Raw genomic sequence first — 27,228 nt, 5'->3', positions numbered from 1 at the left:
TCAGAGACAGAGCTCCTCCTCAGCCTGGGGTGGGACAGTGACTCAGGACAGGCAGGGGTGATATTTGGTGAGCCTGGTTCTGACCCAGATGAGACCAAACCCATTCCCAGCTCAAAGACTCACCTAAGAAGAGAACTTTTGCCTCAGATCAGACAACAGCCCTTTAGACCATAGAATCACAGAGCCCTTTGGGCTGGAAGGGCCCTTTAAAGCTCCTCTAGTCCAACCCCCCTGCCATGACCCCAGAGATCTTCAACCAGACCAGGCAGCTCAGAACCCCATCCAACCTGATCTTGAATATTTACAGGGATGGAGAATCCACCACCTCTCTGGGCAAACTGCAGTGTTTTACTACCCTCATTGCAAAAATCTTCTTCCTTCCATCTAATTAAATTAACACTTTTTTACTTTAAACCATCTCCCCATGTTCTATCAAGCAGGAGAGCACCTCCTGCCTGGTGATGCTCTTTGGGTGCATTGCTCTGAATAAATCTGGCTGCCTAATGAAATTACACAGATAAATTTGGGGCTGTGACTTCCCTCCTTGGGGAGGGCCATCACTGGAGACAGCTCCAGGAGGTGATCCATCCTTCCTGTGGATTATCTCTTAGCCTGGGGTGTTCTCCTGCTGCTCTCTTTTTGGGGTTTGGAATGAAATGTTCTTTAATGTACCTCCCAACCCAAAGGATTCTAGAACTCCATGATTATCAGAGAGACTAAAGTTTCTCAGAGCTAGAGCCAGGTCAGATGAAGGACTCTCCTGTTTCACATTCCTCACTGGAGCTCTTCCAGATGACTTGATGAGAAAACCTCAGTGCACACCATAAGGTTCCTTTTCAGTGCAGTTTCATGTTTTCAATTCTGTGTCAGGACCCAGATCACCCCAAAAGTTCTTAGCCTTGACAATAATACCTGCACCACTTTGGGCTGCTCCAGTCTCACACTCACATCTGTCACTGTCTCTTTCTTCTGCCCTGTGAATGACAAGCTTAGCTTCAAACCCTGACTGCCTGATGTTATATTTGGAAGAATTCCTAAGGCTTTTCCTGTCTTTGCACCACTTCTCAGGGCTGTCTGATCTGGAGGTTTCACACTGAATGCTCACATCCTCTCCCTCAGTGACTTCAGCATCATCCAGCTCCTTTGTGAAGACACAGGGCTTCTCCAGATTCATATAAAAAACATCTGACATGGTTCAGAAGAGATGTGGATTTGCACATCACAAGTAATCTGTGAGATTTGGACCCAAGATTGCTTGAATGGAAGCTATAGGTCAGGGTTAGTAAAAAATAATTTGGTGTTTGTGACTATAAAGCCCTCAGGAAGTCACCAGTGATGCTCTAAAGTGTTGTTTAACTGTTAAATATCTGGAAGAAACTAAGAAGAAAAGATTCCTGCAGAGGAACATAAGCAATTAGCCTTTTGCAAATTAAACCTTTCATTTTCCCCTTAATAAAAAGAAATCCATTTGCATTTCTGAAACTTAGTAATATTTGGGCAAATTTTCAACTTTTCTAAAAAGAAAAGTTCTTCAAAATAAATGTGGTTATTCTAAAAAAAAAATTAGATTATGATCTGACACAGTGGAGACTGTGTATTTTACATCTCTGGGCCATGAGAAGCATTTATATTTTCCGTAAGGAAACATCTCTCCAATCTCATATTCTTGGGCTGTCTGCCATTTATTTTGTGTCTTTGCTACTAAACACTGCAGTTTTATCTCAGTTTGACTCTTCCAAAGAAAACAATCCATTGTCAACAATGAACAGCAGAGAACACATGCAATGTTGCCTTTCAAACAATGAAAACTGAGTTTAAAATTTACTGGTTGCCTTTTTTTTTTTTTTTTAATTGAATTAATTGATTTCTCCTCATGACTCATCACCTCATCAGCTTGAGGAAAACTGAACGAGGCATCCACTGTATCATCACTGCATTATAACATTCCCATCTAAATCAAATAAACACTCCAAGAGTTGTCCAGGATTACAAAGAGTTCATTCTCCAGCCATAATTTCAATATACAATTAATGTTATTCTTGAACATGTACAGGTATACCATGATGGTGCTAAATTTGTAGCATTTTTGCTCCTTTTTTTTCCACCTACCCGCATTAACCCCACTTATTTCTACTCATCATTTCCTCTCCTGCAGTTGTGATGATGGATTTACCTTTAACAACCAAACTGGCAGATGTTTTCTTATCACCAGCTTCAAATGTAATGACCCCCGAGTCCTTCAGTGAGAGCTTTTTCAGCGTTAGCAGGTGATATCCACCAGGCTGGGACTGGATCTCATTAAGTTCATTGGTATGGAGTGGGGTTTTATCCAAAAACCACTGCACTCTGCTATAGTCTACGGGAGAGATTCTGCACTTGAACATGGCAGATTCTCCTTCTAACACAGTGACATCCTCCAGGTCTTCCGTTATTAGCACTTTCTGGCCTGAAAGGAACATAAATACATCAATTACTGGAATCTTCAGTTGCTGGCGTGAAAATCGACGTGGAAAAAACTCCCAAGGTTTCCCATGTGAGCATGTAAAGTAAGAAATACGTTCATGACAGAGAAGATTGAAACAGAATTCCCCCATATTGACCACAAAACCCACTCACAGGAAGATAATATACACAGGACACACACCAAAATAGGGCAAAGACAGCTGTAATACATAAAGCACAACAAGTAGCCAGTACAATGCAAATCCAGGAATGTAAATTTTCTCCTAATGAAATCCCTGGAAAAGTTGGAAGGATGAGTCTCTGACAGCATTACTGGGCTCAAAACATCACCATGATCTCTCCCTTGACAACCTGCTTGATTTTCTACATCAAAAATAATTCCCTTTCTATGGGATTGGACCACTGATCCCACACCTTCTTTGAGTTCAGCCCAACCTCAAGCACAGTGGGAAATGGAAAAAATGTCTGACTGTGGATTGGTAAAAAAACCCCAAAACATCTGCCCTGAAAGCTTCTCTGCATAGATAGATACATCCCTAACTAAAAATAAATATATAATTATAAACACACATACAAAGATAAACCTCACTATAAATATATATAAAATAAGGTTAGCACTGCATACAAAAATATCTCTGATGCTCCTCCTACTTATGAAACCAGCACAGAGATGTTTTACTTTGATGTTTGTGCTTTTTCCTTTCAGAAAAGCTGGTGTTAAACCCCTCAGAGTGAATTCAGACAGCTCAGGGCCTGAGGTTACAATGGGATTAAACACATTTCTTTGCTTCTTGAGGATGCTGTAGCAGATGATCAGAGGAGGAGTCTGGCTTTACCCCATTGTCTTTAAAACCTACAATAATTAGCAAGTGGATGCTGCTGCAACTCCATCTGCCTATTCCTGAATCATTTCTCCAGAGGCAGGGTTAGATGGGACACTGGGAAAGAATTCTTCCCTGTAAGGATGGGGAGGCCCTGGGAAGCTGTGGCTGCCCCTGGATCCCTGGAAGTGTCCAAGGCTAGGCTGGAGCAACCTGGGACAGTGAAATGTGTCCCTGACCCTGACAGGGGTTAGGACTCGATGATTTTTAGGGTTCCTTCCAACCCAACCCATTCCATGGACCATTCTATTTTCCCACCACCTTTTGGGAACCACTCCTGGGAAGAAGAATGGAGAAAAGCCTGAAGGCAAGATAATTTTCCCTCATCCAACATCAGGCACTGTGCAACACATCCATTCTATGTTCACACAGGAGCACCAATCTCCCCCCTCACACCCAAAATACTCCAGATGCAATTGCTTCAAACTGCTCTGCATGTCCAGCTCTACATTCCTGTATTTTTGGCCATGTGCTCCTGCCCTCACAAGAGAGACAGAACGAGAACTCAGCAGCTCTGCTGCCCTGCTGAGATACAGCTCTGCCTGTGCATGTTTCCCGTGGCAGAAAAGGGATGTAAATCACATTCCTCTCATCCATACCTTGCACAGTTAGCTTGGCTCTGGACTGGGCATCCCCAATGTCACAGCTGTAGGTGTCACTGTCACTTTTCTCCAGGTTCTTTATGGTCAGCTGGAGGACTTGTCCTTTCTGGGTGATCTCATATTTCCTGCCAGCCCTGAGCTCAGCGATGCCTTTCCTCCAGACCACAGAGGATGCAGCTCTCTCACTCTGGCACACAAAAACTGCAGTTCCGCTTTCGTCCACTTTCAGGTCTGAGAGTTCCTTGACAAAATAATTAGGTTTTTCTAGAAGAAAAAAAAATTAAAGGGGAAAAAAAAGATAGAGGCAGATTTGTCACTCAAACTAATCCTGAGCATCCAGAATAATCTTGGATCCTCTCTGCTCCAAATCATAGAATCATCAAAAAAAAAAAAAATCATGAATCATTTGGGCTGGAAAAGACCTTAGGATCACCAAGTCCAGCTATTAACTTAATTAAACCATATTCCAAGTAGCCACATCTACACATCTTTTAAGTCCCCCCTCTAGTTGTGACTCCACCACTTCCCTGGGCATCCTCTTCCAAAGCCTGACCACCCTTTCCATAAAGAAACTTGTTACATCCAGTTTAAAACTTGAGACAATTTCCTCTCATCCCATCAGATGGAATGATTCTAAGATCACCAGGTGCCCCTCCTGTCACAGGACAGAGCAGGTGATATGTGTCCAGGGAATTTTAATGCCATTGTCCATGTACTAGTGAGGTTTCCTCTCGCAGACAACTTTCATCACTCATATTCAAAATAGAGTCATTCAAATTGCCAGTTTTGACTGGCTTGTTACAGAGTTCAGCATCCAAAAGGTGCTTTTTCATATCTAATTTTTTTAAGCTTTTAATAAATTATGTTTTTTTAAAACTAAAAATTGATCCTGCCCAGGGAGATGGAGGAGAAGAAATCTCCCATGGTTGTAGATATTTACACCCGACCTCTGAATCTGCAGCTCCTCCACACCCTTCAGCTGACCTTGCACGGTGATCCTGGCTGTTGTTTTGGAGGTCTCTGTCTCACAGGTGTATTCCCCACTGTCCTTGACTGTGGAGTCACGGATGATGAGAGTGGCCCGTGTCCCCTCTTGCTGCAGGTCGTATTTCTGGCTTTTCCGGATTGCTTTGCCATCCTTGTACCACCTGATGTTCACATCAGCTTTGGACAACTCACAGCTCAGGCTGATGTCTTGCCCTGCTGGTGATGTTTTATTCTCCAGCTGTTTTGTAACCTCAGTAGGTTTTTCTGCAGAGATTGAAAAAAAAAAAAACAAAAACAAAAACAAAAATGGTATCTTTGAATGAAAAATCATCTCTGTATGGTTGGGGTATTTTGCAATTTAAATCATAGAATCTCAGAATGGTTTGGATTGGAAGGAATCTCAAAGCCCATCCAGTGCCACCCCTGCCATGGGCAAGGGCACTTTCCACTATCCCAGGTTGCTCCAAGCTCCATCCAACCTGGCCTTGGACACTGCCAGGGATCCAGGGGCAGCCACAGCTTCTCTGGGAAACCTGTGCAAGGCTGGAACAAGATGATGGAAGGTTCCTTCCAACCCAAACCATTCTGGGATTTACTGATTCTATGGAAAAGGACTAACTAGCAGATTATGTACTATATCTGAAAATTACTAATTTCTTCTCTCCACTGCCCACCCAGGAACCTTGGATGATTATCTCTGATGCACAGTCTGGGCTGGAATTATCTGAACACACTACCTAGTGTAGTCAGTTCTCAAATATCTATTACAGGCTTCAACATTTCACTTGGTTTTAAAAAAACATCTCAGCTCTTCAAGGCTCAAGGGAAAGCTGCTGTTGACTCAGACAATAACAAGTATTTGCTGACACACCCAGGACTTTTCTGATCCTGTTACCTTTCACAACCAGGGAAGCCTTGGAGGTGAGACCACGGGCAGTGAAGATGACTTCCCCAGTGTCATCAGCAATCACATTTTTGATACTCAGTGTGTATTTCCGACCCGCGTTGGAGGCTTTAAATCTCCCCCCGCTTTCCACTTTTCTCCCATTCAATGTCCAGTTGAAGTCGTCAATGCTTTCATGGGACAAAATGCACTCAAAGGTGCAATCTTCCCCCTCCTGGATTTCAGTGTTCTTGAGCCTTTTGGTGATGCCAATGTTCAGTTCTGGAGAACAAAAATTGCATTAATACAAGTTAAAAATGCTTTTATGATAGACATGAGTAGAGAAATGGCTTTTTTAACTCATAAGAGGGGTTGATCTGCTAGATTGGCAGGACACCACTGTATTCTTTAGAGACGGCTGTGACATGGGAAGGATTTTTCAGGCTCAGAATCATCTCAAAGTTGTAGAAAAAAAGGAATGTGAATCTCCTGGCTGTGCTCAGGAAGGACTGAATGAAGAACAGCTCAGTGGGGAAGATTCAAGATTCAATTAGTTGGAGAAGAGAAAGGCTGTCAGAAAAGAAGCCTCTGGGACAATGGGTGATAGGAGAAATGGGATGTTTGGGTTTTTTGACTTGTTACTCCTGGTGTTCAAACCAGGTAAAATCAAAATTTTTCTCATTAACATTATGAGTTTGGAAGCCATAAACAATTCGTTGTCCTTCAGGCTGACACAAGAATTAGAGGACAGGCTGAACAGTTGGGTTCCTCAACAGGAATATTGTTGCCCTGCTTTCATGTTCCTACAATGGACTCTGAGTCAGTATCTCAAAATATGAAACAGGCTGCTTGGGGGATTTTTTGTTCTTAGTTGGGTTTGTTTTTTTTTTTTTTTTTGAGAGTTTTGCTTTTCTGGCAGGATTTCTGCACTTTAGGGATGTTCAGTAAGAAGCTATTGTCACTCCATTCCTGACACCTGATTTTCACTTAAAAACCCCAGATATATTTTCACCAAAATTACCAGGGATTGTTCAGACGTCACAGTTTTATGTGAGATTTGTTCAGGAACAGGTGAGTTTGAGTTTGCAGGCCCCAAGTTGGGCAACTCCCTGGGGGCTCCCCTGGCAGGGGAGACCCTCCTGGAGCAGTTCTGTGTCAGGAATGAGAGATACATTGGACTTTTTCGGTCTTCAGCTTCTGTTTATTGTTATTTTATCAAAACTTCAGCACACTGTCTGCACCAGACTCTGTATGCAGGAAAACAGCATAAAAATGGCCAACAACCTCTTGTTGCAAGGCCTTTTAAGACTAATCAAAAACTAAACTACCCAATTAAGAAGTGACACCTAAATTATTTTCCTTTCTAACCCAATAACTGACCCCTAAAGACCCGCAATGTGGATTTTTCTACCCAATTTCAAGATACCACCTAAAGCCAAGAAGAAAGAGGAAGAAGAAGAGAGAAGAAAGGAACTCAAGACAACACCCTGTATCCTCCATCTTGAACCCATCTATAACATACTAAAAATCCTAAAATCTAGATTTCTCACCCATGTGACATACAACACTACTCTCTACACTCTCTACAATCTATTTCACAATTTTGCAGTTTCTAGTTTACCTTGAGGCTTTGGAAGTTTTCTCCATGAATGAGGGTCAAGGTCAGTGCTCCCCTGGGGGTCAGGACACCCCAGAGCAGACAGAGAAATATTCCCAGTGCCCTGGGTTTCCACAGGTGAGACCCCAAAGGACCAAGCCCACCCATATTTTTTACACCCCTTGAGAGGCCACTGTCAGCACTTACCCTGAACGCTGACCTTTGATTTGGCAACATCAGTGCCAATGTCACAGGTGTATAACCCCGCATCTGTCTTTTCAAGGTCATGGATAAGGAGGCACAGGGTCTTCCCAGACTGTATCTCCTCATACTTCTTGCTAGAAGTGATCTTCACACCATCCTTTTTCCAAACAGGTTTGACCTTCTCTTTGGAGACTTCACATTCCAGTTTGATCACGCCTCGCTCCTCACCGAAAACATCATCCAAGGATTTCATGAAGACAGCAGGTTTCTCTGAAGGTCAAGAGGCAAAACAAAGAACAACCAGGATCTTTGGGACACTTTCAGTTGCTATCAAATATTTAGAGACATTAATAAACCCTTGGCAACATTGCTGATACCAGTGCAGAACCTAAACCAGTGTCATCCTCCAGCACCCCCAATTCCTTCATCCTGCTCTCAATCCTTCATCCTGCTCCAAATCCCTTCATCCCAAGACTGTGTGTACATGTTTGCACTGGCCTTGTTGAACGCCAAGAGGTTCACATGGTCTCACTTCTTGAGCATGTCCATGTCCCTCTGGATGGCACCTCAACCCTCAGGCATGTCACCTGCCCCACTCAGTTGGTAGTCACCTGCACACTCGCTGAGAGTGCCCAAGAATATGTTAAACCACAGAAACTTAGTTGTGTGACTGAGCTTTTGGACATATGAAGGACAGCAGGAAACTGATTTCTCATGGCTGGTTGAATCCAGTTCCAGATCTGATGTATTAAAAACCACAGAATTACAGATTATCCTGAGTTGGAAGGGACCCACAAGGATCATCCAGTCCAACACCTATCCCTGCACAGACACCCCAACAACACCACACTGTCCCTGAGAGCGTTGTCCAAACACTCCTGGAGCTTTGCAGCCTTGGGACCATGATCACGCCCTGAGGAGCCTGTCCACTGCCCACCTCCCTCTGGGGGAAGAACCTTTTCCTGAAATCCAACCTAAACCTCCCGTGACTCAGGCCCAGCTGTCTCCTCAAGTCCTGTCACCGGCCACCAGAGTGAAGAGATCAGTACCTGCCCTTCCACTTCTCCTCACATGAAGATGTTGAAGCCCACAGCAAGGTGTCCCCTCAATCTTCTCTTCTCCAGCTGACCAAACCAAGTGACCTCAGCTGCTCCTCTCAAGGCTTCCCCTCCAGACCCTTCACCATCCTCATGGCTCATATTTAATAGCTCAACTTTTTTTATCTATTAAGCAGGATTTGATCCTGCTTACCAAATCCCCATTGATTTGGTAAATAATGGCTCATTTGCTTCTCTCATTTTCATTCAGGAGCGCGATCTGGACCCACCTATGACCTTCAGCCGCACGGTCTCTGACACCTTGTCTGACTTCATTGTCACCGTGCCAGCATCCTCAGGCTTCACCTGCTTCATGGTCAGCATGTAGCACTTGCCAACGTTCTTGATGTCATTGAAGTTGTTGGTGTAGAGGAGGGTGCCATTGAGGAACCACTCCACGTCCTCATCGTCGTGGGACAGCTCACAGGAGAACACAGCAGAACTGTCCTCCTCAATCTCCACATCCTGCAGGTGCTTCAGAACCTCTACGTTGCGGGCTGAGGGAAACCAAGAGGCAACATCATCATCATAAATCAGTTGTTACCACAAACAATTTCATGAAGTTTATTAAATTATTTGTTCTGGTCTCCTGCACACCTTTGGTCACCACATTTCGCTCACTTGGTTCTGCACTTGCTCCAACAGGAAAAAAAAAAAAAAAAAAAACTATTAAAAAGACTAATTAAGATTGTCTAGAACCCTCAGTTCTCTTTTTATATATAAATCAATTCGGAGGTTTTGGTTGTGTTTTATTTAAAAATAAGTAATTTTTTTTTCTAAAATGATGTTACAGTGACCCTAAGCATTCCACAGCTCTCCAACTCCTTTGTGCTTGTCACTGCACAACAAAAACATTTTAACTAAATTGTCCGTCATTTCCAGAGAATCTGTGACACAGAGGATGAGATGAAGACAATGATTTTGGCCATAAAGGCAAACTATGAAGAGATTAAGCAAGCTACTCAGGTTTAGGGAGGAAGAGGATTTTGATTCTTTTCTTTCCCAGTCCTCAGGCAGAGAATTCTCCTTGCAGCTTCTCTGCTCATGAAATGTTGTTTTCAAGGATGAGATAACTTAGAAGAGGGTTTGGGACTATTACTTAATTTATTTTTTTTTTAGTATACATACTTGTTTGGATAGAATGGAGCCACAGAATCATTTAGGTTGGAAAAGACCTCTAAGACTGAGTCCAACCATTCCCCCAGCACAGCCAAGGTCACCGTGAAACCACATCCCCAAAACTTTTCAATCCCTCCAGGGACGCTGACATCACCCCTGCCCTGAGTATTTAATTTCAATGTCTGACAACACATTCAATGAAGAACCTCTGCAAAGCCAATCTGCTACCAAGAGCTGCTTGCTGGACTTTTGGAAATGATTCTGCAGCTCAGCTCCAAGTCTTTCTGGAAGTGACACAGTGAACATCTTTTCTTGCAGTGTCACCTGAAGGGAAGAACTGGCTAAAAACAGTTCCATGCCCAGATGGGGTAGAATATCACTATGAATAATAATTATATTCAGATATACAATAGTAGCTATAAAATATATTTAAAGCATGTAGACAAATGTATAACAATACAAATGTATAACAATAGCAGATAGACAAGCTGACACAGTGGTCAGGAAATGAAAACCACAGCCAAGATCTCCAGAATCAGAGGCCTGTAGCAGTTTGGCATAAAAGATATTTTTAGTTAAAAGCACCAGATGTCTAATTCCTTGTGTGAAATGGACAATAATGTGCCTTGACAAATGTTAATTTGTGCCTTACCCACTTGGTGCCCTCCCACACACATTACCAACTTCACAGCAAGAGGGGGATTTCAGGACTGTGGAACCAGCAGTTTGCTTGTGGCACTGCATTTATATAAAATTAGAAGATAACTCTGGGAAATCTACCTCTCCTCAGGAGGAAGAACCTTGAGTAAAACAGAGAATCATAAAGACCAGCACCAGGCCAGCCCTGCTGCTGTAAACCTCTCGTACCTTCAACGCTCAGCGTGGCTTCGGTCTCAGCGATCCCAGCCCTGCACTTGTACACGCCGGCATCCTCAGGCTTTACTTTCATGATCTTGAGCTCTGCTGAGTACTGGTCCCGCTTGATTTTGTACTTCTCTGAGGGCTCAATGAGCACTTGTCCCTTGAACCACTTCACATGCTTTGGGGAAGGCCTGAAGTCACAGGACAGGATGACCGAGTGTCGCTCCAGGACGGTCTTGTCCTCCAGCTTCCTGGTGATCTGGATGTGGTAATCTGCCAAGCAGGGGTGGGGAAGAGGAATGGATCAATGTAAAGAAGAGGAAGGTTTTAATCTGTATTTCATGCCCATTCTTTTCATATAGGACTTTCTGTTTCATGAACTGCTCAGGTCCTGCAACAAGCGTCTCTAACTGAGCTCATGTGTCACTACTGGACACGAAATGAGTACACAGAAGATTGGTAAGTTCAGAAGAGAAAAAGAGCTAATTTTATTTCTGACCTCACAATATATAGAATTCTAAAAGTGACCGTGGATTGGAGGATGAAATTGCTACCTCTCTAACCACACTGGTCAAACCAACAGTCTATCACTTCTCTCAGTCTATCACAAAGAAGAATGCAAAACAATCATTAATTATTTACATAAATAGTGCATGAGGACTCTAGTAGAAATATGTAAGCATCAGAAGGTATAGAAAACTTTTTAAATAACTTTAAAACTTTTAAAAGAACTATAAAAGAAAACTTAACACTTTCAAAAATCAGGGCAATACTCATGTGTTTTGAAGCTCCAACAGCACAATGATCCATAAAGGAAAACTGATTTCTGTAAGATAATACTGTATATTAAACACCAAATTCATGGTCCACTTCTGGCTCAGTGCTTGCCATTGCTCTCTAATTGAGGTTTTCATTCAAGTAAGAGCAAATGAAAGACAAAACAAGGACTTCAGGATGTGATTGGAGAGATTTACCATGGTGACAGCAGAAGATAAAAAGCCTTGAGGCTTTGTCGTATGTCAAGTCAATGACAAAATGAATTAAGTAAATGAGCTATCAAACTTGTCTAGTTCAGAAATGGGAAAAAATAAACTCTCCTGGCAAATTTCATCTGTTTTCCCCTCCTTGGTAAAGTCAAGAGAATAAAAATAAACCAGAAACCAGTTTTAGCTTGATAGATTTGAATACCAGGGACACCAAAGTCATTTAATCAGATCCCTTCCTAAGACATTTCTGTCTCGGTGCATCCAGCATTGCTCCCAACAACTTGCAGCTGGGAATTAAACAGATCTTCCAGGTACACATGCATTTCCAAGAACCCAGCCCAGAATAGAGAATATTTATGACAAATTACTTTCCAAGTACTGTGAGAGGGAAGATCTTTGTTCTGATTCACATGATATATATTAAAAATCACATTACCTCTGACGAGCAGGTTCGCCGTAGATTTGGATTTGCCAATGGAGAACTGGATGGTGCCTGTCATATCAACACTTGTTTTTATTATTGTCAGCCTGTGGATGGTGCCTTCCTGCTGCATGATGATGTTTCTGCCAGCCTGCAAGGCTGCTCCCTTCAGGAACCACTTGGCAGGTTTCACAGATGGAATGGATGTCTCACATTCGAAATTGGCTTCTTCAGGCTCAGTCACATCCTCATCACACAATTCTTTGACAATATTAATGGCTTGCTCTGGACGGAACAAGACAGCAGAGATTTAGGAGCCATGAAAACTTTTCTATTATCAGTCTGAAGCTCATGACATCTTTTCTGCACTTATGAACTCAAAAGGTCTTAAAACATGTTTTTATTCTGTATAAAAGCAAACAGATATTGCTGGTCACAGGCCAGAAAGTGAATCTATATTTCTTGATTCCTAGTCCTAATTCTAAAGTCACCTTCCTATACTGGTATCAAATATGTAATACCATAAAATTGAAAAGAAGATTCATTGCAATGCAGATGTTGATAAAAGGAGCTGCAACATTTATCTGACAAACAGACTTTATCCAGTACATTTGAAAAGTGTCCCTGGAATGGGAATTCCCTCATTTTCCTTAAGAGAATATAACATATATTAATTCCTGTGTGCAAAAGGATTCAACACCAACGGACTTCAGAATAAATAACATGAATTAAAATTCACTTTTAAGCAGCATTGTGTTTCCAAAGTAAACAACAAGTGCGTCAGCCCATCCTCCTCCCAGTGCATTCTAGGGTGTCGGAATCTGTGGGTGTTGGTGATTCCGAGATTGTAGAAAGTCTCTGTCTTTCTGCCCCGTTGCTAAAGAAGAAGCCATAGTTCGTCTGTGCTGTTTTCAAGGTTGTTTATTTTTGCTTATCTATAACAAGTTCTGCTGCCCTGCCGCAGCTCTGTCCTGCAGGGCAGCGTGTGGGGCTCTGCCCCTCAGTGGGATGGTACAAACATTATATACCAGAAATTACGTGTACTATATTTACAATAATGTGCCAATATCTGTCACCTACGTTGAACAGTGTGTCCCCAGCCTAAACCAATAAAAAATGCCAACATCACCAAGAACATGGAGGTAAGGAAGAAGAAGGAGGAAGAACAGGATCAGGTCCACTTTCCTCCATCTTAGAACTCCTGACCCCCCTGTACAAAGTAAAACCCCCCTGTACAGGTGTTAAAACCCCCCTGTACAATACTAAAAAATTTTACCCTCTAATTTGTGACTATTTTTACTATACCATCTAACCCTCTGTGACTGCTTGTTCCACCTTCAAAGTTGGTAATTCATTCCATGGTTCAAACTCAAGATCACAGCTCTTTTCTGCTGCTTGCCAGGGTCTAAAATGCTTCTGACCAAGGCCTGGAACCACTAAAAATGTCTGAGGGACATTTTGAGTTCCGACACTAGGGGTGAAAAAAGGGGGTTTCCTACCTTCAACGAAGAAATTGGCACTGGTTTTGTCATCAAAGGCATCACAGGTGTACGTGTCCTCATCTTCGTAGTCGGCGTCGTTGATGATGAGTTTCCGATAGACGCCCTCGCTCACGATCTCGTATTTCTGACCAGGGTGAATTTCCACGTCCTTTTTGAACCAGCGGACCTTGGCGTTGGCTCGGGACACCTGGCACTCCAGGACCCCCCGGTGCTTCCACAGGGCGATCTTATCCCGCAAGGGCTTCACGATTTTTACGGGCAGCTCTACGAGGGCAAAGAAAATGGAGCAATCAGTACGGTCTCAATAAGAACTCATTAGCAATATTTCTTTTATGTGCAGTAATTTGGATGGTGACAGGAACCCCCGCTATGCTGAGCACTCAATTAACAAGTTTAATTAGGAAGAGTTAATTAAAGGGAAACTTTTCTTCTGTATTTTACCACTGGAGTGGCTGAACTGCAGAAGTAACAGGTGTTTTTTAACTCAACACCTCACAGCAGTGCTACAGCAAAACCAAGGACTGATCTCCAGTTTCCTGAGCTCCTCAGCAGTACATAATGCAAACATCTTCCTTTTCTCTCCTTTCATCACATTGTTTTAGTTAAACACACCAAAAAATGCTGGATTTTGTTATAACATACACCAGAAAGTGAAAGCTCAAGAAAAAGTCAAGCTACAGCTTTTTGTGCCTCAAATTTTCACACACAACTTAAAATGTCTAAAGGTGCAAATCCAACCTCCTGAGAAAATTTAACTGGAATTAAGCCAAAATAAACTCCCAGGTGATATTTACCAGGCAGCAAAGTAGGCAGTTTTTCTTTCTCTGAACACTGTAGGACTTTTTTTAACCTTTGCATGCAAAGTGAGGAAAGTGAATTGTTTTGTAACGTGAGAGAACAGAAGCAGAGCTGGCACGAACAGCAGAATTACCTTTTACAGTCAGCTGAGCACGAGATTCTGCCTTTTCTGCTACAAATCTGATCTCAGCCGCATCCTCAACCTGGACACGTGTGTACGTCAGGGAATAGGTCTTTCCTGGGAACAGACAAAAAAACAGACACAGCTCAGCTGTCCCAGAACAAAAACCTATTTTCTAGCCTCCCATGCCAGCCCGTCCTCCAACCCACCCCCATTCCAGACCAAAATCTCCTTTTTTTTTTTCCTCCTACCATCCTGCCGCATTTTGATATTGTCAGAAGTCTTCAGCTTGTTGTCATTTTTGTACCACTGGGTTTCAACCTCGTCGTGAGAGATCTCACAGATGAAAGATGCACTCTCATATTCATTCACTTCCACATCTTCCAGTGGTTTTACAATCTTGACATCTCGGGCTGTGAATCATAAAGACAAATATATATTTGGGGGTTTCTCCATAAGTGAGTATGGTTTACTTTCATAATTACATGGAAAAAACCAGGATTGTCTTTTATTCTAGACCAGCCTTTCTTCCTGGGTAGTTTCTCTCTTCAACACAATGAATGGCTAAAGCTTACTCTAAGAGGATTTTATGGATGCTGGAACTTCATGCAGGTATTAATGAAAGAAATATATGTATTAATGAAAGCAAATTCACCAAGAAAAACTAAACATAAGCCTACAATGCTAGGTTGAGATAAATTTGCCTCATTCATGCATCTCTGCATGCTCTCCTCTGTTTTACACAGGAGATATCTTTTTTCAGAGTCTCCTGAACTGAGTATAATCCTCTAACTCTGCACCTTGGCACTCCTCTTGTCAGAACTGATCTATTTATCTCTGCTACTGCAGCCCTTTCTTTTTGACAGAGAAGGCCTTGATACACCTTGGATCAGCCTCAGGAGCAGAGCTGAAATGCAAACAACATCCCTTCCCAACCCCAAAACCAGGGAGAAAAGGGGGAGTCCAACAGAGCCATGGGACAGGTGTTCATGAAGATACTGCTGAACCCAAGTGGCCACATGAGGACAGCATCTAGTTAGCAATGAGAAAGATGCTCTGTCTTTCACTAAGAAAGAGCTGATCTGTTTTTCAGATGCCCCTTTAGAAAACAACATTTGTCAGGGCACAGCAGAGCTGCCTGCTGAGTAACTTGCCTTTATCTCAGAGCTTATCTCAGGTGCTTCGGAGCCTGGTGACAAAACACACCTGGTGCTTCATCAGTTGATCAGTGCAACACTCAGATGGAAAAACTGCCTCAAGGATAAAGGAGAGGTGCAGGCAGAAATAACCACCTTTCTTTAGCATTTATAACCTAAAGTTATAAAGGCTTGTCCACTCCCTATTCAGGCAAAGTCCCCCTGTGACAATGGTGTCACCAAACCACATCAGCACCAGCCACTGAATCCCTGCTTCAGGCCAGGATGTCCAGTATTTCCTGATGTGCCAATCCAGAAACACCATTCAGATTCCAGAGAATAGGAATCACTTATGAGAAATGGGAAACTGAGTTAGGACCTCTTCCAAAAATACTGCAAGGACAGAGTAAGCACAGGAGAGCTTTGCCAGCATTTTCTCACCGTGAAGAGAAACTTAACCAAAATGAGCAATTGTGAAAAACAAACACTCCACAACTAATTTCTTGCTGTCTAGCCAAAAATGTTCCAGTAAATGTATTTTCCTACTTCAGCCAAACATACCATGAACCTTTAGAGTAGCTGATGTCTTGTCTTCAGCTGCTTGACATGTGTAGGTTCCCTGGTCTTCATATTCACACTTGTGAATAATGAGGCTTCTCTTATTTCCTTGGGAGATAATCCCAATGTTTTTGCTTTGCCGGATCTCCTTCCCATCCTAGAAGGAGAAAAGATCAAAGCAGATTACCCTCAACTCCTGTAGATCTGCAGTAAGCAAAACAGACATTCAGATCTGTGCTTAATTCATCCTTCTTGCTGGACTGAATGGAAAACTGTGTTTAAAGGAACATGTGTTGAATATTCATCACAAGGCAAAAATTTCAGGAAGCTGGAATGGCTGAAGAACACACAGAAATTTTGGATTATCTCTGACACCTTTTATTAAGGCTTAAAACACCATGCAGGGCTGGCAGCGAGTCCCTTCAGACATAAATGGTTTTGAACTAAAAGAGGGCCAAATTTAGACTGGAAATAAGGTAGAAGCTTTTCACAATGAGGGTGGCAAAACACTGGCACAGGTAGCCCAGAGAGGTGGTGGATGCCCCATCCCTGGAAACATTCAAGAGCAGGTTGAACAGGTCTCTGAGGAATTGATCTGGTTGCAGATGTCCCTGCTCATAGCAGAAGGTTGGAAATGAGATGACCCTTCCAGCCCAAATTCCACTTTGAAGAACTGCTGTTACCTGAAATTAAGGAAGGTATCATCTGAGCCCCAAGGGAAGTACATTAAATGCCAGAGCTGATCCCCAAAATAAGTGTATAGGGAAAGGGAACTGGTTTGTCACTGACAAAGGAAATTGAGGCTTCTCTTTATATCCCATTTCCCAAAAAGGCTGTAAATCCTGGATGAATACTGCTTGGTGTGGACTGAAATATAAGAATGCAAATCTGTAACAGCAGTGCTCACATTCTGTACAAGAATAGAAAAGTTTAACTTTCAATCCAATATACAAATACAGTAAATAAAAACCTGAGTGTGATAAACTGGGAGAGAAAATGAACATAAAGACAAAAGAGAAAATGAACATAAGGACAAAAGAGAAAATGAACATAAGCAAAGCTAAGAGCTTTAGTGCAAAGGCTCAGGCTCATATTCCCTGGAAGTAGAATTAAAGGCTCCCATTCCCTTCCAGAGAAGTGAGAAATTAAAATATCACAATCCATTAAGTGCTGTACCTTGAACCACTTCACATTGGCATTGGGTTTGGACAGCTCACATTCGAATGTGGCCTTGAGCTTCTGAGTTACACTGACATCTGCCAAAGGTTTGCTGATCTTCACAGGCAACTCTGGGAAGGAAAGAGAAAGTCCAGTGAATGGGGAATGGGGAATGGGTAGGCAGAGCCTGGCTTTCATGATAAATAAAATTTGTATTGGTTTGGGCACTTTATCATTCCCTCCCACTTTGTCATTGTTCTGTGCCAACAACGATCCTGTTGACATCAGAAGAAACATTGCCGTGCTTTACACCCCTTGCAGTAACAAGGAAAATTTGTTGCCCTCCAGGTCAGGAGAAGACAATTGCATCCACCCCAAGCAGGGCTGGAGTACCCTCGTGTACCTGTCACAGTGAGCTTCCCTGATGAGTTAATGCCCTCTGCCTTGAAGGAGATGAGTCCTGCATCTTCCAGAGCCACTGAGGAGAGAGTCAGCGAGTGTTTCTTGCCCAGAACACCAAAGCTGACGTTGGGTGCAGGTTTCAGACGAACACCGTCCTTCTGCCAGGTCCCCTCCACGTCCTCGTGGGACACCTCCACCTCGAAGGTGACAGTCCCTTTCTCAGCCACCTCCAGGGGCTGAAGGCCTTTCACCAGCTTGATCTGCCTCACTGGAAAACAACATGGAAAAGTTGGAGATCTCACACTGGCAGCTGTGAAATACCCTGAGGACTTCCAGAATGGATTATTTCCCCATTGCTCATGCACCTGCCAATTAGCTAGTGCCAATTAAACGATCACTTTAATAGGAAATAAAAACCTGTCCATGACCACACCGCTAACATAGCTGCTATTTTTTAAATTGATGCTTTCATGAGACAAAGAGATCAACCAAATATCACAGAAAATACCACTGGCCCCTTTTCTATCAAGGTCTATCAGTTTTTAGCAAAAGAAAGAAAAATAAGTCCGTGGCAATACTGTGCAGTCCTTCAATCAGGATAAAACAAGGATGTGAGGAAAAAGCTATAGTAAAAGGAAATTAAAAAAAAAAAAACATGACTGGTGCAAAATATGCTGACACCTCACAGGTTGGTGGCCAAAACATCCATGGTTTGGGTGGATATTACCTGTTTCTGTGACAAGACATCCATGCCCTATCATCCAGTAAAATGGATTAAGTGTTTAAACTTGTATCACCACTAAAAGTAATAAAGTTGCCCATTAAAAAAAAAAAAAATCAAAAAACATGATGAAGGCTCCAAGACATCTCCAGGCAACCTATTCAGTCATCTGACCATTAAAAAGCTTTTTTAGAATATAATCTAAATATTTCTCACTGCACCTGAAGCCCATTATTTCCTGGCATCATGGAGATTGTTCCTTTCCACTTTGTAAGACATGAAACATCCTAAGGACTGTTTTCAAGTCCTTCCTCACCTATTATTTAGAACCATCCCAGAATCAGTTGGTGCTAAGGACTTTATGGACAAAATTAGACAGTTCTTGAGTGATTAAATCCTATCCTGTGACAATTATTACAAAAAAGATGTAGGAAAGAGACAGAAATGCAGGGCTATGGATGAGGCACCATTAGTTTACGCAAGAGTGAAACACTCTCAGACAGAAGATTTGCTTTTGTAGTTTTTTAGACCTTGACTGAATATAGAGACATTCTGAATGAGACGGTTTGCAGAGAAAAATCAGGGCAATGGATGGCTGAAGAGGGATTTTTGGTAAAAAAAATCATACCAAGGAAAAACACAGAGCATATGAGGGAATGAGAAAGAGAGGAAAGAGAAGAATTTTTCAGGCAGCTTAAAGGTCAAAGCTGGTGGGATGAGATGGAGGCAACAGGAACCAATCAGACATTCTTTGTTCACGGCTTAGCTCTCACCTCCTCTTGGTCATTTGGCTGGTGGCCAAACCTGTGGCGCTGTCCCTGTGTCCCCATGATAATGCAGAGACCACAATTCACCTCCAAACCCTGCCTGGGGTATTTATGGAACCAAAGATTACTGAACTCACTTTCCACATTGATCTTGGCTTGGGTCTTGTCATCGGGGCTCTCGCAGCAGTAGAAGCCCCGGTCTGCAAAGGAGATGTCCTTGACCACCAAGGTGTGCTTTGTTCCCTCAGCTTTGATCTCTATTTTGTCGCTGGGCTTCAGCACAATGCTGTTCCTCATCCACTTCACCTCTGCAGGCTTGTTCAGCTCTACCTCCAAGGTCACTGTCTCCCTCTCTTCAACTGTTTTGGGCTCCAGCTTCTTCGTGAAGGAGATCGAGGCCTCTGCAAGAGAGGAAATACTAGTAGGAATGTAGAAGATCCAGAAAACAGGCTTTGAAAGAAAATTAAACCAGTGGCTCGTGTACCTCCAAACACAAAGCATTCTGGGCACTCCTATTTAATGATGTTAAAGCAGAAATTCCCTGCTGCTAACATAATTAATTAGAGAGAAAGCCACATAAAACAACATCATCAGAGAATGGCCTGTCATGGAAAGGACCTTAAAGAACAACTAATTCCAAGCCTGTGTTGTGGGCAGGGTGACATTTCCAGCCTGCCAAAGGGGCACTGCCACCTCTTACCTCTGACTCTGAGGTTGGCTGTGCTTTCCACGCCTTCAGCGCTGGCGGTGATTTCAGCTGCATCCTCCAGTGTCAGGTCAGTGATGGTGAGGCTGTGGTTGGTGTCCTTCTGAGAGATCACGTATTTCTTGCTGGCTTCAATCTTGGCACCATTCCTGAGCCAGGTGACCACGGCGTCACTGGGGGAGACGGTGCATTTGAAGACAGCCTCTTTTCCTTCCTCAGACACCACGCTGTTGAGACTTGTGACAAATTTCACCACTCTGGGAGCTGATGGACAGAGGTAAAACATTCAGGAGCATGTCCTTGAGGCATGGCATGAGTACCTCCAAACAGCTAAAAGCTTCCATGACTTTACTGGAAGAAGGAATTTGATTATTTACAGTAAGTGATGACAATACTGGATCATTATATTTCCCATGTCTGAGTAAATTTTGTGTACAAAGAGAAGCAAAAAAAGAGGGGAAATAAAATCCCATCTTTTATTTGGGAAAATTAATTCCAGCTTCAAATGCAATATGAAGGTAAATACCAAGAGACCTTGGCCCAACAGGTCTCACAATCATTATGCTTTCCACAAATAGAGGTTCCACTGACACTGATAGGGGAGTTCTGTATTTTGTTCTCAACACAGGAGTCACCCCAGACACATGAACAAATTCAGCTTTGCAGGGTTGTAACAGCTGAGGACAAAACCCAGGGATCCCTCCACACTGTCACCGTTAGAGACATACGTTTGGGGACGATGGTGATGCTGCTCTTGTCATCCCTGGACTCGCAGGAATATTCTCCCTCATCCTCAGCCCGGATCCCCGTTATCGTCAGGGTTCGTTTGGTGCCCTCCTCGCGGATCTGGAAACGCTTGCTGGGCTTGACCTCCACACCATTCCTGCTCCACGTCACCTTCCCTTTGGCGTGGCTCAGCTCACAGCTCAGGGACACGCTGCCACCAATCTCAGCTTTCACGGCCTCCAGCTTCTTGGCAAACTTCACCGGGATTTCTGAGATCCAGGAGAAGGGAAAAGCGTGAGGGAGGAAAAGAGAAGAAACCTGTTCTAAGAAACTGCTTCTGCCCAACTTTGGAAATAAATAAACTTTGGAAATAAAATGGCCCTAAGTATTTGGGGCTCAGGGGAGAGAAAATCTAACTAGAAACATGGAAATTCAGGCAGATTCCTTTGACATGGCATTTTCAGATCCCTGTCATTCTATAGGAGGATACAGAAACAGGAGGGGAGTAAACACCAGAAGTACCCGTCATAGGCTTCCATGTTCCAAATTGACCAGCAAAAGCCAAAAACTGGAAATTTGGAAGATGGAGAACTTTACTGGCCCATGGTGGGGCATCCAGAGAAGGTGCAACAAGCCTTGAGGTTGGAACAGTTTCCAGAAGAGTTTGGATTTCACCTCCACCCCACCATGAGGGAAGTGCAGCTGTTGGGTTGGGCTGTGACCTGGGCACTGCTCACCTTTCACCTGGACTCTGAATTCCTGCTTGTCATCCTTTGTCTGGCAGGTGTAGAGGGCAGTGTCTGTGCTCTCAGCTGCATTCACTGTCAGCGTCCTGGATGCCCCCTCACTTTTTATCACACATTTCTTGCTCGCCTTGATCTCTGTGCCATCCTTGAACCACCTCACTGCAGCGGTTTCAGGCGTGACTGAGGTTGTCAGTGTGATGCTTTCGTGTTCTTGAACAATGAGAGGCTCTTTCTGGACAACTTTCTTTTCAAATTTAGCCTCTGGTTCTAGAAAAGATAATAAACCAGGAAAAATAACAACTTTATGCTCAAATCCTTGACACAACAGTTTTATATTGCTCCCTCTTTAGGACTCACACCACCAGCTCATCCATAACCTGTGTACAGGTTAATAATCCAGGGAATATGGCTCAATACTTGTGGCTGGTATAACCTTTTCCTGAGCAGGAAGAAAGAAAATGGTCTCTCAGGCAACCCAAAGCTTCCGTTTAGAAAAGAAGCAGAGGAAAGGAAATGCAAATAATTTATATTTTATCTGCTGCCCATAAAAAGCTTGTTTCTTGGAAGTAAAATTGCCTATATAATTATTTCCCTTCCCCTTTTTCAGATCTTAGATAAAATTAAGAAGAGATATTAATGGGCTGAATTTATGGCCTGTTTTCTATTTGCTTCACTGGCAGGAGGGCTGGAACTCAACCTTTAAGGTTCCTTCCAACCCAAACTATTCTGTGATTCCAGTCCCTTCTTTTTGGCCTCCTTTTTATCTTGTACAACCCTTTGCCACAAAATCAGGCGTTTTTGGGGCACACAGAAGCAGCAGACCAGGTTTTCTGAGTCACTTTTCCCCATAGCTCCACTGCTGCTCTTCAAAAATTCCCACATCTACATTCAGCTCCCCACCACTGAAAGAGGTTGGGTGGAATGGTGTGTGAAAGAGATAAGCAAAAAGCTATGTTGACCCCAGAAAAGTCTAAATTTCCCACCTCTACACTGCTAGATTAAGAATTAAAGTGTCATGTGGCTCACTGGTGTTTCTCCAGGGGAGACACTGGCTGTGCCAAGGCTGCTGTGTCAGGAATATCCAATTTTCCTCTAAGCCACAGGGGCTGGTTCTTCCCACCACAAAGTGAGCACTCACCAGTTGGTTCCAGTTTGAAGGTCAGCTTCTGGCCTGCAGCCTCACAGACATATTCCCCAGCATCCCTCTTCTCCAGCTGCTCTACCACCAGGCGCTGGGATTTGCCCAAGGTCTCGATTTTGAATTTCCGAGAGGAAACGAGCAGTTTTCCATCCTTGTACCACTTCACTTCAGTTGCATCCTGTGCTACCTCACACGTGAGGGTGGCACTTTCTGTCAGGACAGCCTTCACCTCCTTCTGGACCTTTTCCTGGTTTATAAATGCAGGTTTGGGCTCTGAGCACAGAAAAAGAAGAAAATAATTGTTGATGGGTTAAAATTAGACTAATCTTACAGATTTCTGTGGAGAGGTTTGGAAAATATTTAGGTTGTCACTTGCCAAAACCAATTGCCATCACTGAGCAGTGCCTATCCTTCTGTGGGGTGGAGTTGCCACTTGGAAAATTGGGAAATAAGACCCTAGGAAAGGAAAGGACCAAGAGAAGCCTTGGTATCAACCCTACAGCTGCAAGTCACCAGGTAAAAAATATTTAATTCAAACCTTCCCAAAGAAATTCTGTCTTGCATCACTATAAGCTCCCAAATTCCTTTTACTTAAGATCTCAGAAACAATAAAGCAATTTCTTGGAATATTTCACAGCAAAGGGGCATTTAGCACCTGGCAGGAACAGTAAGACATCTCAGAAACCTGAGATCTCAGTCACACAACAGCCCAAATTCAGAAAAAATGCTGTTTACAACCCATCTTGAGATGTGCTGCTGCTGATACTGCAAATGACAAAATATATTCCAGCCTCTAAATCTTCCAAAACAGGATTGTAAGGTTAACAAGGCAGGGATTCTGTAATGGCTCTTTGCTTTCAAGAAGTTCAATGGACAAGAATCACCCTTTGGGAGCGCAGAAATGGAAGGGATCTGAACATTAATTATCTCTCTTACATTTATAACAGAGAACTGTTAGACTGGCTAAGAATGAGACAGAACTTGTTCCATGCTAAATCCAAATATTCCCATTTCCACAAATCCAAGCAACCAAGCACAGAAAATCAAGTGAACTCTGCAGGCTGCAAGAAAATCCACACTATTGCAACTGCGTCTTGGTGGAATAGTTATTTAAATTATTGCTGTATTGGCCTCTACTGAATTCTGGCAAAGAATCTTCTCCCACCTGTGACATCGATCCTGAAGGTGAGTTTTTGGCCAGCAGCCTCACAGGTGTACTCCCCTGCATCCTTCTTCTCCACCTGGCCCACCACCAGACGACGCGATTTGCCCTCAGACTCCACCTTGAACTTCTTGCTGGAGCTGATGAGTTTCCCATCCTTGTACCACTTCACCTCCATTTTCTCCTGGGCCACCTCGCAGCTCAGCGTGGCATTTTCTGATAGGGCAGCCTTCACCTCTTTCTGCACCTTCTCCTTGTTTGTAAACACAACTTCTGGCTCTGGAAAGAGAGAGAAATCCAGACTTTCTCCGAAATTCGATGTTGCTCTATCCCCTTATCTTGACTTTCAGGTAACACTGGAAAAAAACCTCTGACATGACAGTCTACATCTAAGTCTATCAGAAGAACATGCAAAGGACCTCGTGGTGGGGGTTTTGTGGTGGGATTTTGCCTATTTTGTGTTTTTTGACAGCAGTAATCTCTCTGTGGTTCATAAGAACATTGTCTGGCAGGACCCAGTCAAGGCAGGACATGTTTTGAAGTTAATTGCAAACTATCAAATTTTTAGAGGAAGGAGCTGTTCCATACTGCATTATAGTCCCATAAAATTGATTTCTTTGATCCTCAGCAGCTGATTCTGCTTCTTCTTAGGTAATTTTGTTAAATGATAAAGATGCTAGACCAGCAATGATATGTCCAGGACCCTGTTATTTGTTCTCAGTGCAACCTTGGGAAAAGCTCAGCTCATCTCACATCCAAACCGTGAAATCCCCTTGTTCTCCAGAGACACATCATCCACACCACTTGGAATTGGATTGGGAAGCTGTGAGGGAGCTGGGAAGCTGAATCTGTTCTACCTCTCTATGGCCCCAGTTGGGAAATAAAACTGGAATGAGTCTCCGTGACATCTTCTTTCCTTACTTCCATTTTCTTAACACCTTAAAGACCTTAATATATATCAAGCCCTACTTCCATGACTCCCTTCAGGCTGAAATGAGCACTTCCAAGGTAAAGAAAAGAAGTATGGAAATTGGGCAGACTCTCCACCATGACCCTGCACTGAGAATGAGCTGTGGTGCAGATTTGATCTCGTTGCACCAAGAGGGGAAGAAGGAGATGCACAATGAGTAACTTATTTTATACAGCCCTTTCCCTCCAGTGGTGTGTAGCTTCCAAAATTTTCCAGGGATTCAGATCCCTGTGTTAAGAATTTTAAATGTGTTACAAAGAACATATGAAGAAAACTGGTATTTGCATCCATCCTAGGCCACGCCAATGAGGTACTCCAAAAATTTGAAGTGTAACACAAGAAAGACTTATAAAATAATGTAAATTTTTCTAAAACTTCTAGAAATAAGACTGATGGGTCAAAGAATCTTCTCCTACCTGTGACATCGATCCTGAAGGTGAGTTTTTGGCCAGCAGCCTCACAGGTGTACTCCCCTGCATCCTTCTTCTCCACCTGGCCCACCACCAGACGACGTGATTTGCCCTCAGACTCCACCTTGAACTTCTTGCTGGAGCTGATGAGTTTCCCATCCTTGTACCACTTCACCTCCATTTTCTCCTGGGCCACCTCACAGCTCAGTATGGCATTTTCTGATAGTGCAGCCTTCACCTCTTTCTGCACCTTCTCCTTTTTGATGAAAGCATCTTCTGCCTCTGCAATTGAGAGTACAAGGGCAGATTTTGAAAATTCACAGATCCCTTCCCATATGCACACATCACCTTTTCAATTGTGGTGCTGAAATTAATTTCCCATTCACGTTCCCTGCTGCCAGCACCTACTGAATTTTTAACATTTGAATTACATCAGCTGTCAGTGAAGTAGTCATTCTCTGGTAGTCCAAGACACATCCTCACAACTGCTTTAATTTCCACCACTACCTTTGTTCAAAATCTGAAGAAAGTAACATATCCCAAAATCAAGCAGCACTAAGGTGGATGAGGTCTCTCAGAATTAGCTTTGCTGTAAGAGGACAAACATTAAATTGCCCAATTGACTCAAGAGTTGCAGTTTACTTTGCCAACAAAACCAGTACAGAGTTGGGAAAACAAACTGTGTAAGCCTATTCTGTGTCTGCATCTTTATTTCCCAACTGTTCTCTAGATGTGTCATCCCCAAATTATTTTTTTCTGATGAATGAAAATTAGCCAGCCTCCATTGTATTTGCATTTGCACCATGCCATGGTCAAAATTAAATCTAATGTATAAACTCTTCAATTTCCTTAAATTCATCAGGATCCAACTGAAGGATGTCAAGATTAAAAGTTATCTTGAATATCAAGGTGAAAAGAGCTGGTTTCTTCATTTCCTGCTTCTGAGAACAGTTCTGGCATTTCCATCCAGTTGACAGAGGCCAAAATATAAAGGTTTCCTCTATAATAAACTAAATTTCAGAAAGGAGGTTAGATAAGAGAATGCCTGTGCTCAGATTTGCTGTGCCCTTTAATTTATCCAGAAATTACTGCATTCTCTCTTTGCTATCAGTGCATCTCCCCAAGATTCCCAGGGAAATTCCCCAGTGATCTTCAGCCTGACTGAGTTTGGGGCTACAGAAATCCAGTGTATGTTAAGTTTCTAAAAATCAAAGACAGATGTTACAGCTTGAACATAATTTTATGAGGAAGCCAACACCTGCTAAGTGCTGGCTCGGTCACTACCTGTTGAGATGGAGTTTGACAAGCCATATAACTTTCCCCTCCTTCAGTTTTTTTCAGGATGTAAAACAGGGATGCAGCACATTCTCCCACCTGTGACACCGATCCTGAAGGTCAGTTTTTGGCCAGCAGCCTCACAGGTGTACTCCCCTGCATCTTTCTTCTCCACCTGGCCCACCACCAGACGACGCGATTTGCCCTCAGACTCCACCTTGAACTTCTTGCTGGAGCTGATGAGTTTCCCATCCTTGTACCACTTCACCTCCGTTTTCTCCTGGGCCACCTCGCAGCTCAGCGTGGCATTTTCTGATAGGGCAGCCTTCACCTCTTTCTGCACCTTCTCTTTGTGGACAAAGGCATCTTCTGCCTCTGAAAGAGGGAACATAATTAGGAAAACATATAAGATGTAAATATATTTTGTCAAGAAGTTCTTACTTTTATGAGGTGTAGATGCTGTGCAGGATCTTGGACCTTCCAGTGCTGGCTTCACCATTGGGCATGATGATCTTACAGGTCTTTTCCAAAACAAATAATCCAATATAAAACTCTTGTAAGTAACACAGCTTTGCAGTTCTATTTATCTAATAAATAAAGCTATGTGCCCTCAAAGTCCATGTAATTATCATCCCTCTTTGACTTGTCCTCATGAACAGCTCAACCACCCCGTTTGTAAATTTCTTAGAATGGATATAAAGATTAAATTCTCTCTTGTGTCTTGTTGATATTTCTACTCCCCACATTTGGAACGAGCCAAATACAGCATAATAGTGAGTTTCCACCTCCACTACCACATTATTCAGAGGATTTTAGCAGATATTTTAG

The 27,228-nt window shown here is 43.0% G+C and overlaps 1 protein-coding gene across 1 annotated transcript in view; it reads right to left on the bottom strand.

The window, feature by feature from the left end:
• OBSCN (obscurin, cytoskeletal calmodulin and titin-interacting RhoGEF) overlaps positions 1–27,228 on the bottom strand; it is a 181,499-nt gene that overhangs the window by 115,712 nt on the left and 38,559 nt on the right. Inside the window, exons 12-33 of the mRNA XM_072925248.1 lie at positions 26,500–26,775; positions 25,132–25,407; positions 23,749–24,024; positions 22,581–22,856; positions 21,434–21,709; positions 20,699–20,965; positions 19,965–20,234; positions 19,402–19,665; positions 17,778–18,044; positions 17,393–17,505; positions 16,220–16,373; positions 14,774–14,935; positions 14,535–14,639; positions 13,601–13,867; positions 12,117–12,386; positions 10,701–10,967; positions 8,945–9,211; positions 7,621–7,887; positions 5,829–6,098; positions 4,931–5,197; positions 3,944–4,210; positions 2,174–2,446 (exon numbers count right to left, since the gene is read on the bottom strand). Coding sequence (XP_072781349.1) covers positions 2,174–2,446; positions 3,944–4,210; positions 4,931–5,197; positions 5,829–6,098; positions 7,621–7,887; positions 8,945–9,211; positions 10,701–10,967; positions 12,117–12,386; positions 13,601–13,867; positions 14,535–14,639; positions 14,774–14,935; positions 16,220–16,373; positions 17,393–17,505; positions 17,778–18,044; positions 19,402–19,665; positions 19,965–20,234; positions 20,699–20,965; positions 21,434–21,709; positions 22,581–22,856; positions 23,749–24,024; positions 25,132–25,407; positions 26,500–26,775 — 5,397 coding nt within the window. The remainder of the gene's footprint in view (positions 1–2,173; positions 2,447–3,943; positions 4,211–4,930; positions 5,198–5,828; positions 6,099–7,620; positions 7,888–8,944; positions 9,212–10,700; positions 10,968–12,116; positions 12,387–13,600; positions 13,868–14,534; positions 14,640–14,773; positions 14,936–16,219; positions 16,374–17,392; positions 17,506–17,777; positions 18,045–19,401; positions 19,666–19,964; positions 20,235–20,698; positions 20,966–21,433; positions 21,710–22,580; positions 22,857–23,748; positions 24,025–25,131; positions 25,408–26,499; positions 26,776–27,228) is intronic.

This window comes from Taeniopygia guttata, chromosome 2 (assembly GCF_048771995.1).
Source record: "Taeniopygia guttata chromosome 2, bTaeGut7.mat, whole genome shotgun sequence".
NCBI classification, from domain to species: Eukaryota; Metazoa; Chordata; class Aves; order Passeriformes; family Estrildidae; genus Taeniopygia; species Taeniopygia guttata.
The sequence above is the reverse complement of the archived record's forward strand: the minus strand, read 5'-3'. Positions and strand labels throughout refer to the sequence as shown.